Source organism: Pygocentrus nattereri, chromosome 18 (genome assembly GCF_015220715.1).
Source record: "Pygocentrus nattereri isolate fPygNat1 chromosome 18, fPygNat1.pri, whole genome shotgun sequence".
In the NCBI taxonomy this organism is placed as follows: Eukaryota; Metazoa; Chordata; class Actinopteri; order Characiformes; family Serrasalmidae; genus Pygocentrus; species Pygocentrus nattereri.
In genome coordinates this window covers 1,296,018-1,310,000 of record NC_051228.1, presented here as the reverse complement: position 1 = coordinate 1,310,000, position 13,983 = coordinate 1,296,018, and the positions used below count along the sequence as shown (strand labels likewise).

Sequence of the window (13,983 nt, the reverse complement as noted above, 5' to 3'; positions counted from 1 at the left end):
CAGGAGAAAACGGCTTCGGTCTCACTCCCATTTCAGACTGGACTTAACCACGTCCAGGAGAAGCATCGGAGATCAAGAGGAGATCTCGCAATGAATAGAACGTGCTGGGCAAGAACATCGTAAAGCCCGTTGGGAGCCGTACAGAAACACACCGATGTGGAAGCTGATAAACACGAGTTTCTCAGCTCCTCCCACCTTCAGGATCAGACGTGGGCTTTAGTCTTTAACCCAGAACAGCCTCCCTGCGGAGACACTGTAGCACGTCTGTAGGAGGAGAGCAGCGGGTTTACAACAGATGTAGTGATAGTAGCGTTTTCAGTGTGGCCAGTTTAAATGACCGCTTACAGATCATGTGTGGGGCTGTATGACGCACCGTTGTTTATAAACATCAACACTTCTAAACTCGCGCCGTTTCATAAGAAAGAAAGGAGGATATTTTTGGTGCACATTCAAAATCAGCCTTAGTGCAAAACATATCTATCCAAATAAAAACGCCTTACGTCTCGTCACTGAATCTCATGCTGCTCGTTATGAGACTGCAGTAAGAATGAGATCATTTAACCATTTCCCAAACATTTTTACTAGTCTTCAGTAATTGTAGCTCGTGAAAGTGTCTCGTTCCAATTTGCGCATTTCGTAGTAATGTTCAAGTAATGTTGTTCATTATTATGCTGATGGAACGAGGCATTTAAACCAGATACTACTGCCTAAAACGAACAGCTGAAAAAAGAATCATTTTTTAATCAAAAATCACAAACTGAGAGCGTCATTTTCAAATCACAAGAGCTGCAATGTTATAACAGCTACAGCCGCATCATCAGCAATGCTGTCCTAAGCTATAAGAGGGGAAGCTTAACTTTATAACCCAGAGCTTGTGAACTGCCTGCAGATAAGGTAGACCAATCAGAGGCAACCAAACCTGTCTGTGTTGTGACATCACAACTACAGCTTACTGGCAGTCTGGCAGATGACGTTCAGGGTTCAAGCCAAGCCAGAAAAGGCGGATATTCTGGTCTTCTTGGGCAATAAAAGGGGCCTGATCTTTATCTAGAACAAATAATCGCAATTTATATCGCAGTCGCAATATTAGTCAGAAAAATCACAATTAGATATTTTCCCCAAATCGTTCAGCCCTAATAAATCTAGGGGTGGAAAATTCTAGATACCATCATGATCAGAGGCTGCGACGCGATTCTAAAACGATTATCGATGCCTCTTTATTTCTATACAGGATTTCTGTTCTCACTGCGTCACGACTTGGTACTTTTGAAGCAAAGTGTCTGTAGTGATCCAATAATTATCTCCAATATCTTACACTAATAAAGCAGATGGAAGTGATGAGGTTAGTGACCTGGACGGCTCTCATTCACTGCTCTTGTTTGGAGCACGAGAGGCACTGCTGCAACTCATCTGTGATTAAATGCGGACAACCAGATGGAAAGCGGGTGGAAACGTGTAATATGGGTTCTCATAGTGTGGCTCTTGTCCAGGTCCCTTTTCCCTTCAACTCCATAAAAGCCAAAGTGCTTCCATACGCCAGCTCAGGGGTCGGAAACCTGCGGCTCTTTTACGGCCCCGGTGCGGCTCAGCAGTTGAATTGGTAAATAGATGTAAAAATAAAATAATCGTCATTTGCAGTAAAATAATTCTCTGCAGATCGTTCAGCACAGTTTAAACAATAAATGGTCTTAAACGCTCCTAATTCACCTCCCTATAACCCTGAAGGCGGTCGTGGAGACTGCAGGTCGCCTTGCTGGTAGCTAACAAAAAGGCAAAGAGACAGATTTAAGACGAACACTTGGAGACGAATGGACGCGTTTATAAGCACCGCAGCTGGTTTCCTGGTGGTCCGTCAACTTTACGTTATTAATGAAATTTTTGAAAATCATTTTTTGACATTTGTGAATTGAGAATCGTCCACGTCCACATCACTGCATTTAAGAATCGATGTCCCCCCAGCCCTAAATAAACAAGTGGAAAAGGTCTAGAAATCAGTTCAACAATCTCACAATGAGAAATATTAGAGATTTTAGATGTTTACACTTCCTAAGAAATCTTTTTTTTGCACTGTTCAAACAGGTTTGTGAAATTCCTCCTCAGCGTTCGAGGCGAGGAGGAACAGAGTGGTGCAATCTGTGATGAGAAATGCTGGGGGCTGGGGATGGCAGCCCCCCGCTGAGTGGGAGGAGGGCGTGTGATGAGTCAGTCCTCTCCAGCGGTTCTCCTCCCTGCACTCAGAACTCTGCTGTATTTATAGACGCTTAAAAGCACCGACTCTACAGAGCTAACGGAAAAAACCAGCTGGCCTAAAAGACTCAAAGCCTTCGCGCTCACTCTCGCGCTCACTCTCGCGCTCACTCTCACTCTCGCAGCATTCATATACAAACAATAATCCATATCCCATAATCAACTGCGTGACCTCCAGTAGATCAGGGCAAATAACTCCCGCAGTTTCGGTGCGTTATGCTGGTTTACGCTTCTCTATTCGGAAGCTTCATCTGTGGTGTTAATCGTCTCAGTTGTTAAAGGGGAATTCCACCAAATCCCCAAATCCCACACAGCCTTGCTTTAAACCCCATGCACAGTGAGTGAGGCTGCATTTTCACTGCACTGGTGCGTCGACGCACCACAACGTATCCCATTCATTTTCAGTGGCTGCGCAGTGCATGATGGGTCCGGCACGTCACGTCTGGGGATGCGGTGCTGGAGGCTGAGCCGAGCTGAACTTCATGAATAATACGGTCACCGCGATGCGTCTATCCAATCGGAAGATGTTGGTGTTTAATTTGTTCCATATCCAAACGTTCCGGTGGAGAACGGAGGAAAACCTCCAAACAATTTTAAACCTAGACATTTAAAAAAAAATATATATATATATTTGTAACTAATAACACTAAATTTGGTTACTGATTATCAGATTAGATTAAGAGACACTTATTAATCCTACAAAAGGGGAAATTTCACCTCCACGTTTAACGTCCATGAAGTGAAACACCACACACACACTAGTGAACACACACACTAGGGGGCAGTGAGCACACTTGCCCGGAGTGGTGGGCAGCCCTATCCACGGCGCCCGGGGAGCAGTTGGGGGTCAGGTGTCTTGGTCAAGGACACCTCAGTCATGTGCTGTCGGCCCTGGGGATCAAAGCGGTGACCTTCTGGTCACAAGGCCGGTTCCCTGACCTCCAGCCCACGAATATATATACTATATACTAAAACTATATACTCTCTGGTTGTGTAAGTCACCGCTGGTCTTCAGTAATGCCGCTACAACAGTCTGGAGTGACATTTTTATCCAACACCTGCTTTGAGTGCTGACAGCAGGTTTCTCTGGCGAGCCGGTAAACGCAGGTAAATCTCTCGCGCTTTATCTCTCTATGTGTGCAAACGTGAGGCGGTCTTCAAGAATTTGCACACAACACTGATAAATTTGCTTGAAATTTGACTGGAAAACAAGTTTTTTCTCTGCGTCTTTCAGAGGGAGCGTAAGGAAGAGGCTAAACTGTGGGGTATTTGACGGTTAGGCAGAGTCAGAGCAGAGAGATGGATGGAAGTCTGGACTAAGCCAGCGTGAAGAGCCCGAGAGCGAATCAGAGAGCGAGGGAATGTGTGTGGGTGAGAGCGCGAGCGTTGATGTGAGCGTGACTGTGTTTGTAAGGGAGAGGATGAGGACGAGCGTGTGTAAGCAGGAGCTCTGATGATGACTCACTCGTCTCATCTGGTTCGTGCGCTCGGTTTGTGCGCGTGTGTGCGTGTGCGCGTGTGCGTTCTCGCCAGTGAGCGGGCGTCAGCGAGCAGCGGGAGCGTCAGCATGTGAGGAGGTGACACTTCACTGCAGATACTCCAACACTCCTCCGAAATCACATCACGGTCCAAACCTGGCTGCAGCGCGCTTTCAGCTCACGATGACAGAAAACAAAGAAATAAATAATGAATTTTAAGCAGAACTCAAGAGGAAAGCCCGGCTTTTATTAGACAGAGGTGAACATGGGGTCACAGCTGCCAGAACTAGTACCAGCTAGTCTGTCCTAAACGCCGACACTACACAGAGAAACCTGAAAAGCAGAGGCCGCGTCTCAAATTGCCTCATGCTCCCTACAAAGTGCACTATGCAGTTCTTGAAGTAGTGGCTTCTACTAGGGCTGACAAAACACAGTCCAGCTGGAAAAATTGCACATTTAAAAGAATTTACCAAGTTTTACTTCCTCAAGAGCCACAACTGTGTTTGATTAGGAAGTCATTTATACCCAGTGAATTTATATCAGAGCGATTAATGTGTGACTAAACGCTTTAACCCCTTAAGTGGCCAGGGGGGCCACCAGCAGGCCCAAAGTTTTAGGGTTAAACACGTCTATAGTCCAAAAACAGCTCAGCCAGTTTGCACTGAAGTCCCTGTTGTCACTGAATAAGCCTTAGTATGTAAAAAGCCCAGGCAAAAGAATAAAGCCCATGTATTTTCATAGAAATATTGCATATTGTCGCTGTCCAAAGAAAAACAACCCCCCCAAAATGGTCATTTTACAGGAGAGGGCAAAAACACTCTCACCTCTCAATGTAAGCTCATGTAAAGAGGCTTTAGAGCATTTCTATTGGTCTTGCACATTTTCAGCAGGTGAGTTGAAATTAAGCAGAAAATAAAAACAAAAATGGAGACAGATGGGTTTCTTTGGACAGCGATGATGTGTAAGAATAGTGCTCACTGTCCCTTAAACATGCACTATACACCGTTTGCCCAGTCACGTCTATAGGAAAGCCCAAAAAGCTCTTAAATACAAGGCTGAAAGTTGCTAATGCCCGCAAATATCCAGAAGGGGGAGCTCTCACGAACTTTTTAGGTTGATAAAGACAAGACAGGATGCTTTGAGTTTTCTTTATTCTATTCGAGGCCATTATTACTATTCCCATAACCGTTATTACTCAGGATGCGTTATTATCTGATGTATAAATGCTACGAGAATTTTTTTTTCTTCATGAATTTGGCCTTCACTCATATCAGGTCACAGAGGATTTTAGGACGTTGTTTGAACTAGATTACTTGCTGATGCCTTTCCGCATGTCGGTGAAAGCTGAGAAAGTAGACGTGAAAGTTAAGGACCAAGAAGTCCTGTGATTAAAAGTTCTGTAAAACGGAGTGGGTATCGCATAAAAACGAAACGTTAAGAAGCAAATGTCTACAGACCATCCAAACTGGTGAGCAGGTGAGTTTGGTCGCCCGGCTTATTTTACAGTAGAAGAAACACTGGCATTTAGTCACTAGTGACGACTACCAAATAAAGGAATGGGTAGGCCAGTGCTGACCCCGAACTGGCCTTTATTTCGGCTTTCATTAGAAGCGCAGTGCTTTATACACTACGGAGAAACTTGCAAACATCTGACAGGCTTTTAGCAGCTCAGCCGTTCTGAACGAGGTGATATGTACGTTCTCGTGAGAAGTAAGCGAACGTCCTGACTTGGATCACTCTGCCCGTGTCAGCTGCATGTTAACTGCAATGTTTCATGTTAACTGCGAGATCTGAGAAATGACACGCAAACCCGCAGTGATCAGTCAAGTCCCACCGGTTTCAGCGGTGAGGTGTATTCCACATCACTAACAACGGTTACTCACATTGTTTCCTCGTCAATGTCGTTCTCCTCCGTGTTGCTGGTTGCCGTGGAGCTGCCGGATGTGCTGCTGCCGTCCAGCGGGTTAACATCCTCATCTCCGGTCAGGCAGTCCACCTCCAGATCACCATCAGACAGCTCCTAATATTACACACACAAACAGATAAAAAAGAAAACATTCTGGAATTTTCTAATATCAGCCTAATGAGAAACTGTAGAACAGACTCGGTTTATATCACAATACCTACATTTAGAGTCGGTTATTCATTCAGTCTAATGAGAAACTGTAGAACAGACTCGGTTTATATCACAATACCTACATTTAGAGCCGGTTATTCATTCAGCCTAATGAGAAACTGTAGAACGGACTCGGTTTATATCACAATACCTACATTTAGAGTCGGTTATTCATTCAGTCTAATGAGAAACTGTAGAACGGACTCGGTTTATATCACAATACCTACATTTAGAGCTGGTTATTCATTCAGCCTAATGAGAAACTGTAGAACAGACTCGGTTTATATCACAATACCTACATTTAGAGACGGTTATTCATTCAGCCTAATGAGAAACTGTAGAACGGACTCGGTTTATATCACAATACCTACATTTAGAGACGGTTATTCATTCAGCCTAATGAGAAACTGTAGAACGGACTCGGTTTATATCACAATACCTACATTTAGAGTCGGTTATTCATTCAGTCTAATGAGAAACTGTAGAACAGACTCGGTTTATATCACAATACCTACATTTAGAGTCGGTTATTCATTCAGTCTAATGAGAAACTGCAGAACGGACTCGGTTTATATCACAATACCTACATTTAGAGCCGGTTATTCATTCAGCCTAATGAGAAACTGTAGAACTGACTCGGTTTATATCACAATACCTACATTTAGAGTCGGTTATTCATTCAGTCTAATGAGAAACTGTAGAACAGACTCGGTTTATATCACAATACCTACATTTAGAGTCGGTTATTCATTCAGTCTAATGAGAAACTGTAGAACGGACTCGGTTTATATCACAATACCTACATTTAGAGCCGGTTATTCATTCAGCCTAATGAGAAACTGTAGAACGGACTCGGTTTATATCACAATACCTACATTTAGAGTCGGTTATTCATTCAGCCTAATGAGAAACTGTAGAACGGACTCGGTTTATATCACAATACCTACATTTAGAGTCGGTTATTCATTCAGCCTAATGAGAAACTGTAGAACGGACTCGGTTTATATCACAATACCTACATTTAGAGTCGGTTATTCATTCAGTCTAATGAGAAACTGTAGAACGGACTCGGTTTATATCACAATACCTACATTTAGAGTCGGTTATTCATTCAGTCTAATGAGAAACTGTAGAACGGACTCGGTTTATATCACAATACCTACATTTAGAGTCGGTTATTCATTCAGTCTAATGAGAAACTGTAGAACGGACTCGGTTTATATCACAATACCTACATTTAGAGCCGGTTATTCATTCAGCCTAATGAGAAACTGTAGAACGGACTCGGTTTATATCACAATACCTACATTTAGAGTCGGTTATTCATTCAGTCTAATGAGAAACTGTAGAACAGACTCGGTTTATATCACAATACCTACATTTAGAGCCGGTTATTCATTCAGCCTAATGAGAAACTGTAGAACGGACTCGGTTTATATCACAATACCTACATTTAGAGTCGGTTATTCATTCAGTCTAATGAGAAACTGTAGAACAGACTCGGTTTATATCACAATACCTACATTTAGAGCCGGTTATTCATTCAGTCTAATGAGAAACTGTAGAACGGACTCGGTTTATATCACAATACCTACATTTAGAGTCGGTTATTCATTCAGTCTAATGAGAAACTGTAGAACGGACTCGGTTTATATCACAATACCTACATTTAGAGTCGGTTATTCATTCAGTCTAATGAGAAACTGTAGAACGGACTCGGTTTATATCACAATACCTACATTTAGAGTCGGTTATTCATTCAGTCTAATGAGAAACTGTAGAACGGACTCGGTTTATATCACAATACCTACATTTAGAGTCGGTTATTCATTCAGCCTAATGAGAAACTGTAGAACGGACTCGGTTTATATCACAATACCTACATTTAGAGCCGGTTATTCATTCAGTCTAATGAGAAACTGTAGAACAGACTCGGTTTATATCACAATACCTACATTTAGAGTCGGTTATTCATTCAGTCTAATGAGAAACTGTAGAACGGACTCGGTTTATATCACAATACCTACATTTAGAGTCGGTTATTCATTCAGTCTAATGAGAAACTGTAGAACGGACTCGGTTTATATCACAATACCTACATTTAGAGTCGGTTATTCATTCAGTCTAATGAGAAACTGTAGAACGGACTCGGTTTATATCACAATACCTACATTTAGAGCCGGTTATTCATTCAGCCTAATGAGAAACTGTAGAACGGACTCGGTTTATATCACAATACCTACATTTAGAGTCGGTTATTCATTCAGTCTAATGAGAAACTGTAGAACAGACTCGGTTTATATCACAATACCTACATTTAGAGCCGGTTATTCATTCAGCCTAATGAGAAACTGTAGAACGGACTCGGTTTATATCACAATACCTACATTTAGAGTCGGTTATTCATTCAGTCTAATGAGAAACTGTAGAACAGACTCGGTTTATATCACAATACCTACATTTAGAGCCGGTTATTCATTCAGTCTAATGAGAAACTGTAGAACGGACTCGGTTTATATCACAATACCTACATTTAGAGTCGGTTATTAATTCAGTCTAATGAGAAACTGTAGAACGGACTCGGTTTATATCACAATACCTACATTTAGAGTCGGTTATTCATTCAGTCTAATGAGAAACTGTAGAACGGACTCGGTTTATATCACAATACCTACATTTAGAGTCGGTTATTCATTCAGTCTAATGAGAAACTGTAGAACGGACTCGGTTTATATCACAATACCTACATTTAGAGCCGGTTATTCATTCAGTCTAATGAGAAACTGTAGAACAGACTCGGTTTATATCACAATACCTACATTTAGAGTCGGTTATTCATTCAGTCTAATGAGAAACTGTAGAACGGACTCGGTTTATATCACAATACCTACATTTAGAGCCGGTTATTCATTCAGTCTAATGAGAAACTGTAGAACGGACTCGGTTTATATCACAATACCTACATTTAGAGCCGGTTATTCATTCAGTCTAATGAGAAACTGTAGAACGGACTCGGTTTATATCACAATACCTACATTTAGAGCCGGTTATTCATTCAGCCTAATGAGAAACTGTAGAACGGACTCGGTTTATATCACAATACCTACATTTAGAGCCGGTTATTCATTCAGTCTAATGAGAAACTGTAGAACGGACTCGGTTTATATCACAATACCTACATTTAGAGCCGGTTATTCATTCAGCCTAATGAGAAACTGTAGAACAGACTCGGTTTATATCACAATACCTACATTTAGAGTCGGTTATTCATTCAGTCTAACGAGAAACTGTAGAACGGACTCGGTTTATATCACAATACCTACATTTAGAGCCGGTTATTCATTCAGCCTAATGAGAAACTGTAGAACGGACTCGGTTTATATCACAATACCTACATTTAGAGCCGGTTATTCATTCAGTCTAATGAGAAACTGTAGAACGGACTCGGTTTATATCACAATACCTACATTTAGAGTCGGTTATTCATTCAGCCTAATGAGAAACTGTAGAACAGACTCGGTTTATATCACAATACCTACATTTAGAGTCGGTTATTCATTCAGCCTAATGAGAAACTGTAGAACGGACTCGGTTTATATCACAATACCTACATTTAGAGTCGGTTATTCATTCAGCCTAATGAGAAACTGTAGAACGGACTCGGTTTATATCACAATACCTACATTTAGAGTCGGTTATTCATTCAGCCTAATGAGAAACTGTAGAACAGACTCGGTTTATATCACAATACCTACATTTAGAGTCGGTTATTCATTCAGTCTAATGAGAAACTGTAGAACAGACTCGGTTTATATCACAATACCTACATTTAGAGTCGGTTATTCATTCAGTCTAATGAGAAACTGTAGAACAGACTCGGTTTATATCACAATACCTACATTTAGAGTCGGTTATTCATTCAGCCTAATGAGAAACTGTAGAACAGACTCGGTTTATATCACAATACCTACATTTAGAGTCGGTTATTCATTCAGCCTAATGAGAAACTGTAGAACGGACTCGGTTTATATCACAATACCTACATTTAGAGTCGGTTATTCATTCAGTCTAATGAGAAACTGTAGAACGGACTCGGTTTATATCACAATACCTACATTTAGAGTCGGTTATTCATTCAGCCTAATGAGAAACTGTAGAACGGACTCGGTTTATATCACAATACCTACATTTAGAGTCGGTTATTCATTCAGTCTAATGAGAAACTGTAGAACGGACTCGGTTTATATCACAATACCTACATTTAGAGCCGGTTATTCATTCAGCCTAATGAGAAACTGTAGAACGGACTCGGTTTATATCACAATACCTACATTTAGAGCCGGTTATTCATTCAGTCTAATGAGAAACTGTAGAACAGACTCGGTTTATAGCTCAATGCCTACATTTAGAGCTGGTTAATCATGCACTGTGCACTTAGAGTAACTAGAAAATTAAAATGATAAAGCTGAATAAGAAGCTTCAGCTTTATATCTGTGAATGAGCTTATTGTTTAAGAGCTTTGGCAGTTTTAGTAGCAACTAGATCTTGTAGCATTCAGGAGTGCTGATCTCGGATCTGTTTGTCTCAGTAAAGTGACAGTTAAAAAGAGAGGAATCAGATCCCGGGTCAGCAGCGAGACTGAGCAGCTTTCCTGGACGTCACCTCTGACATTTCTATAGTGCTTCTCTGAGCTCTTACGTTCGAGTCGTCCTGCTGAGTCTTCTCCTCGTCCTCTTCTTCGTCCTCCTCTTTGGTCTCAGATGTGGTTGTCTGGTTCCCCTCTTCTGCCATGGAGCTTTTGCCAGGTCGCGAGTCACGGTTCGATGGCCCGGCAGAGGCAGTGGTGGAGGGGCAGAGACGGCGGTCTGGTGGGGAGGAGCTCCGAGACTTCTGCCGGCGGAAAAGCTCTATAGCCAGCCTCTGAGAGAAAAACAAACAAACAGCGGATACATGTAGCTACACAAAGCTTAACTGTCAATCAAGTCAATCAAGCAGCTCTACAATGCTCTAGGCCAGCTGACAAAGCTGACAACACAGCTTATGAAAAAATATTAATATGGGTTTTTATAAATTAAATGAAGTGGCAGTAATAATGTTCATATGATCCACACAGTCACTGACAGACTGTAATACACTACAGGAAGCGTAGGGGGCGATACGGCTTCTACTGTTTCATTTAAAAAGCTCTATAATGTTCATATGATCCACACAGTCGCTCTGACAGACTGTAATACACTACAGGAAGCGTAGGGGGCGATACGGCTTCTACTGTTTCATTTAAAAAGCTCTATAATGTTCATATGATCCACACAGTCACTGACAGACTGTAATACACTACAGGAAGCGTAGGGGGCGATACGGCTTCTACTGTTTCATTTAAAAAGTTCTATAATGTTCATATGATCCACACAGTCGCTCTGACAGAGTGTAATACACTACAGGAAGCGTAGGGGGCGATACGGCTTCTACTGTTTCATTTAAAAAGCTCTATAATGTTCATATGATCCACACAGTCGCTCTGACAGACTGTAATACACTACAGGAAGCGTAGGGGGCGATACGGCTTCTACTGTTTCATTTAAAAAGCTCTATAATGTTCATATGATCCACACAGTCGCTCTGACAGACTGTAATACACTACAGGAAGCGTAGGGGGCGATACGGCTTCTACTGTTTCATTTAAAAAGCTCTATAATGTTCATATGATCCACACAGTCGCTCTGACAGACTGTAATACACTACAGGAAGCGTAGGGGGCGATACGGCTTCTACTGTTTCATTTAAAAAGCTCTATAATGTTCATATGATCCACACAGTCACTGACAGACTGTAATACACTACAGGAAGCGTAGGGGGCGATACGGCTTCTACTGTTTCATTTAAAAAGCTCTATAATGTTCATATGATCCACACAGTCGCTCTGACAGACTGTAATACACTACAGGAAGCGTAGGGGGCGATACGGCTTCTACTGTTTCATTTAAAAAGCTCTATAATGTTCATATGATCCACACAGTCGCTCTGACAGACTGTAATACACTACAGGAAGCGTAGGGGGCGATACGGCTTCTACTGTTTCATTTAAAAAGCTCTATAATGTTCATATGATCCACACAGTCGCTCTGACAGACTGTAATACACTACAGGAAGCGTAGGGGGCGATACGGCTTCTACTGTTTCATTTAAAAAGCTCTATAATGTTCATATGATCCACACAGTCGCTCTGACAGACTGTAATACACTACAGGAAGCGTAGGGGGCGATACGGCTTCTACTGTTTCATTTAAAAAGCTCTATAATGTTCATATGATCCACACAGTCGCTCTGACAGACTGTAATACACTACAGGAAGCGTAGGGGGCGATACGGCTTCTACTGCTTCATTTAAAAAGCTCTATAATGTTCATATGATCCACACAGTCGCTCTGACAGACTGTAATACACTACAGGAAGCGTAGGGGGCGATACGGCTTCTACTGTTTCATTTAAAAAGCTCTATAATGTTCATATGATCCACACAGTCGCTCTGACAGACTGTAATACACTACAGGAAGTGTGGGGGCGATACGGCTTCTACTGTTTCATTTAAAAAGCTCTATAATGTTCATATGATCCACACAGTCGCTCTGACAGACTGTAATACACTACAGGAAGCGTAGGGGGCGATACGGCTTCTACTGTTTCATTTAAAAAGCTCTATAATGTTCATATGATCCACACAGTCGCTCTGACAGACTGTAATACACTACAGGAAGCGTAGGGGGCGATACGGCTTCTACTGCTTCATTTAAAAAGCTCTATAATGTTCATATGATCCACACAGTCGCTCTGACAGACTGTAATACACTACAGGAAGCGTAGGGGGCGATACGGCTTCTACTGTTTCATTTAAAAAGCTCTATAATGTTCATATGATCCACACAGTCGCTCTGACAGACTGTAATACACTACAGGAAGCGTAGGGGGCGATACGGCTTCTACTGTTTCATTTAAAAAGCTCTATAATGTTCATATGATCCACACAGTCGCTCTGACAGACTGTAATACACTACAGGAAGCGTAGGGGGCGATACGGCTTCTACTGTTTCATTTAAAAAGCTCTATAATGTTCATATGATCCACACAGTCGCTCTGACAGACTGTAATACACTACAGGAAGCGTAGGGGGCGATACGGCTTCTACTGTTTCATTTAAAAAGCTCTATAATGTTCATATGATCCACACAGTCGCTCTGACAGACTGTAATACACTACAGGAAGCGTAGGGGGCGATACGGCTTCTACTGTTTCTTTTAAAAAGCTCTATAATGTTCATATGATCCACACAGTCGCTCTGACAGACTGTAATACACTACAGGAAGCGTAGGGGGCGATACGGCTTCTACTGCTTCATTTAAAAAGCTCTATAATGTTCATATGATCCACACAGTCGCTCTGACAGACTGTAATACACTACAGGAAGCGTAGGGGGCGATACGGCTTCTACTGTTTCATTTAAAAAGCTCTATAATGTTCATATGATCCACACAGTCGCTCTGACAGACTGTAATACACTACAGGAAGCGTAGGGGGCGATACGGCTTCTACTGTTTCATTTAAAAAGCTCTATAATGTTCATATGATCCACACAGTCACTCTGACAGACTGTAATACACTACAGGAAGCGTAGGGGGCGATACGGCTTCTACTGTTTCATTTAAAAAGCTCTATAATGTTCATATGATCCACACAGTCGCTCTGACAGACTGTAATACACTACAGGAAGCGTAGGGGGCGATACGGCTTCTACTGTTTCATTTAAAAAGCTCTATAATGTTCATATGATACACACAGTCGCTCTGACAGACTGTAATACACTACAGGAAGCGTAGGGGGCGATACGGCTTCTACTGTTTCATTTAAAAAGCTCTATAATGTTCATATGATCCACACAGTCGCTCTGACAGACTGTAATACACTACAGGAAGCGTAGGGGGCGATACGGCTTCTACTGTTTCATTTAAAAAGCTCTATAATGTTCATATGATCCACACAGTCACTCTGACAGACTGTAATACACTACAGGAAGCGTAGGGGGCGATACGGCTTCTACTGTTTCATTTAAAAAGCTCTATAATGTTCATATGATCCACACAGTCGCTC

At 41.9% G+C, this 13,983-nt stretch overlaps 1 protein-coding gene across 4 annotated transcripts in view; it reads right to left on the bottom strand.

Moving 5' to 3' along the window:
* Nucleotides 1-13,983, bottom strand: part of trim37 (tripartite motif containing 37) — a 51,837-nt gene that overhangs the window by 18,840 nt on the left and 19,014 nt on the right. For all 4 annotated transcript variants that reach the window (XM_017687826.2, XM_017687828.2, XM_037547633.1 and 1 more), the window contains 2 exons: nucleotides 10,540-10,761; nucleotides 5,609-5,745 (listed from right to left, as the gene is read on the bottom strand). In XM_017687826.2, coding sequence (XP_017543315.2) covers nucleotides 5,609-5,745; nucleotides 10,540-10,761 — 359 coding nt within the window. The remainder of the gene's footprint in view (nucleotides 1-5,608; nucleotides 5,746-10,539; nucleotides 10,762-13,983) is intronic.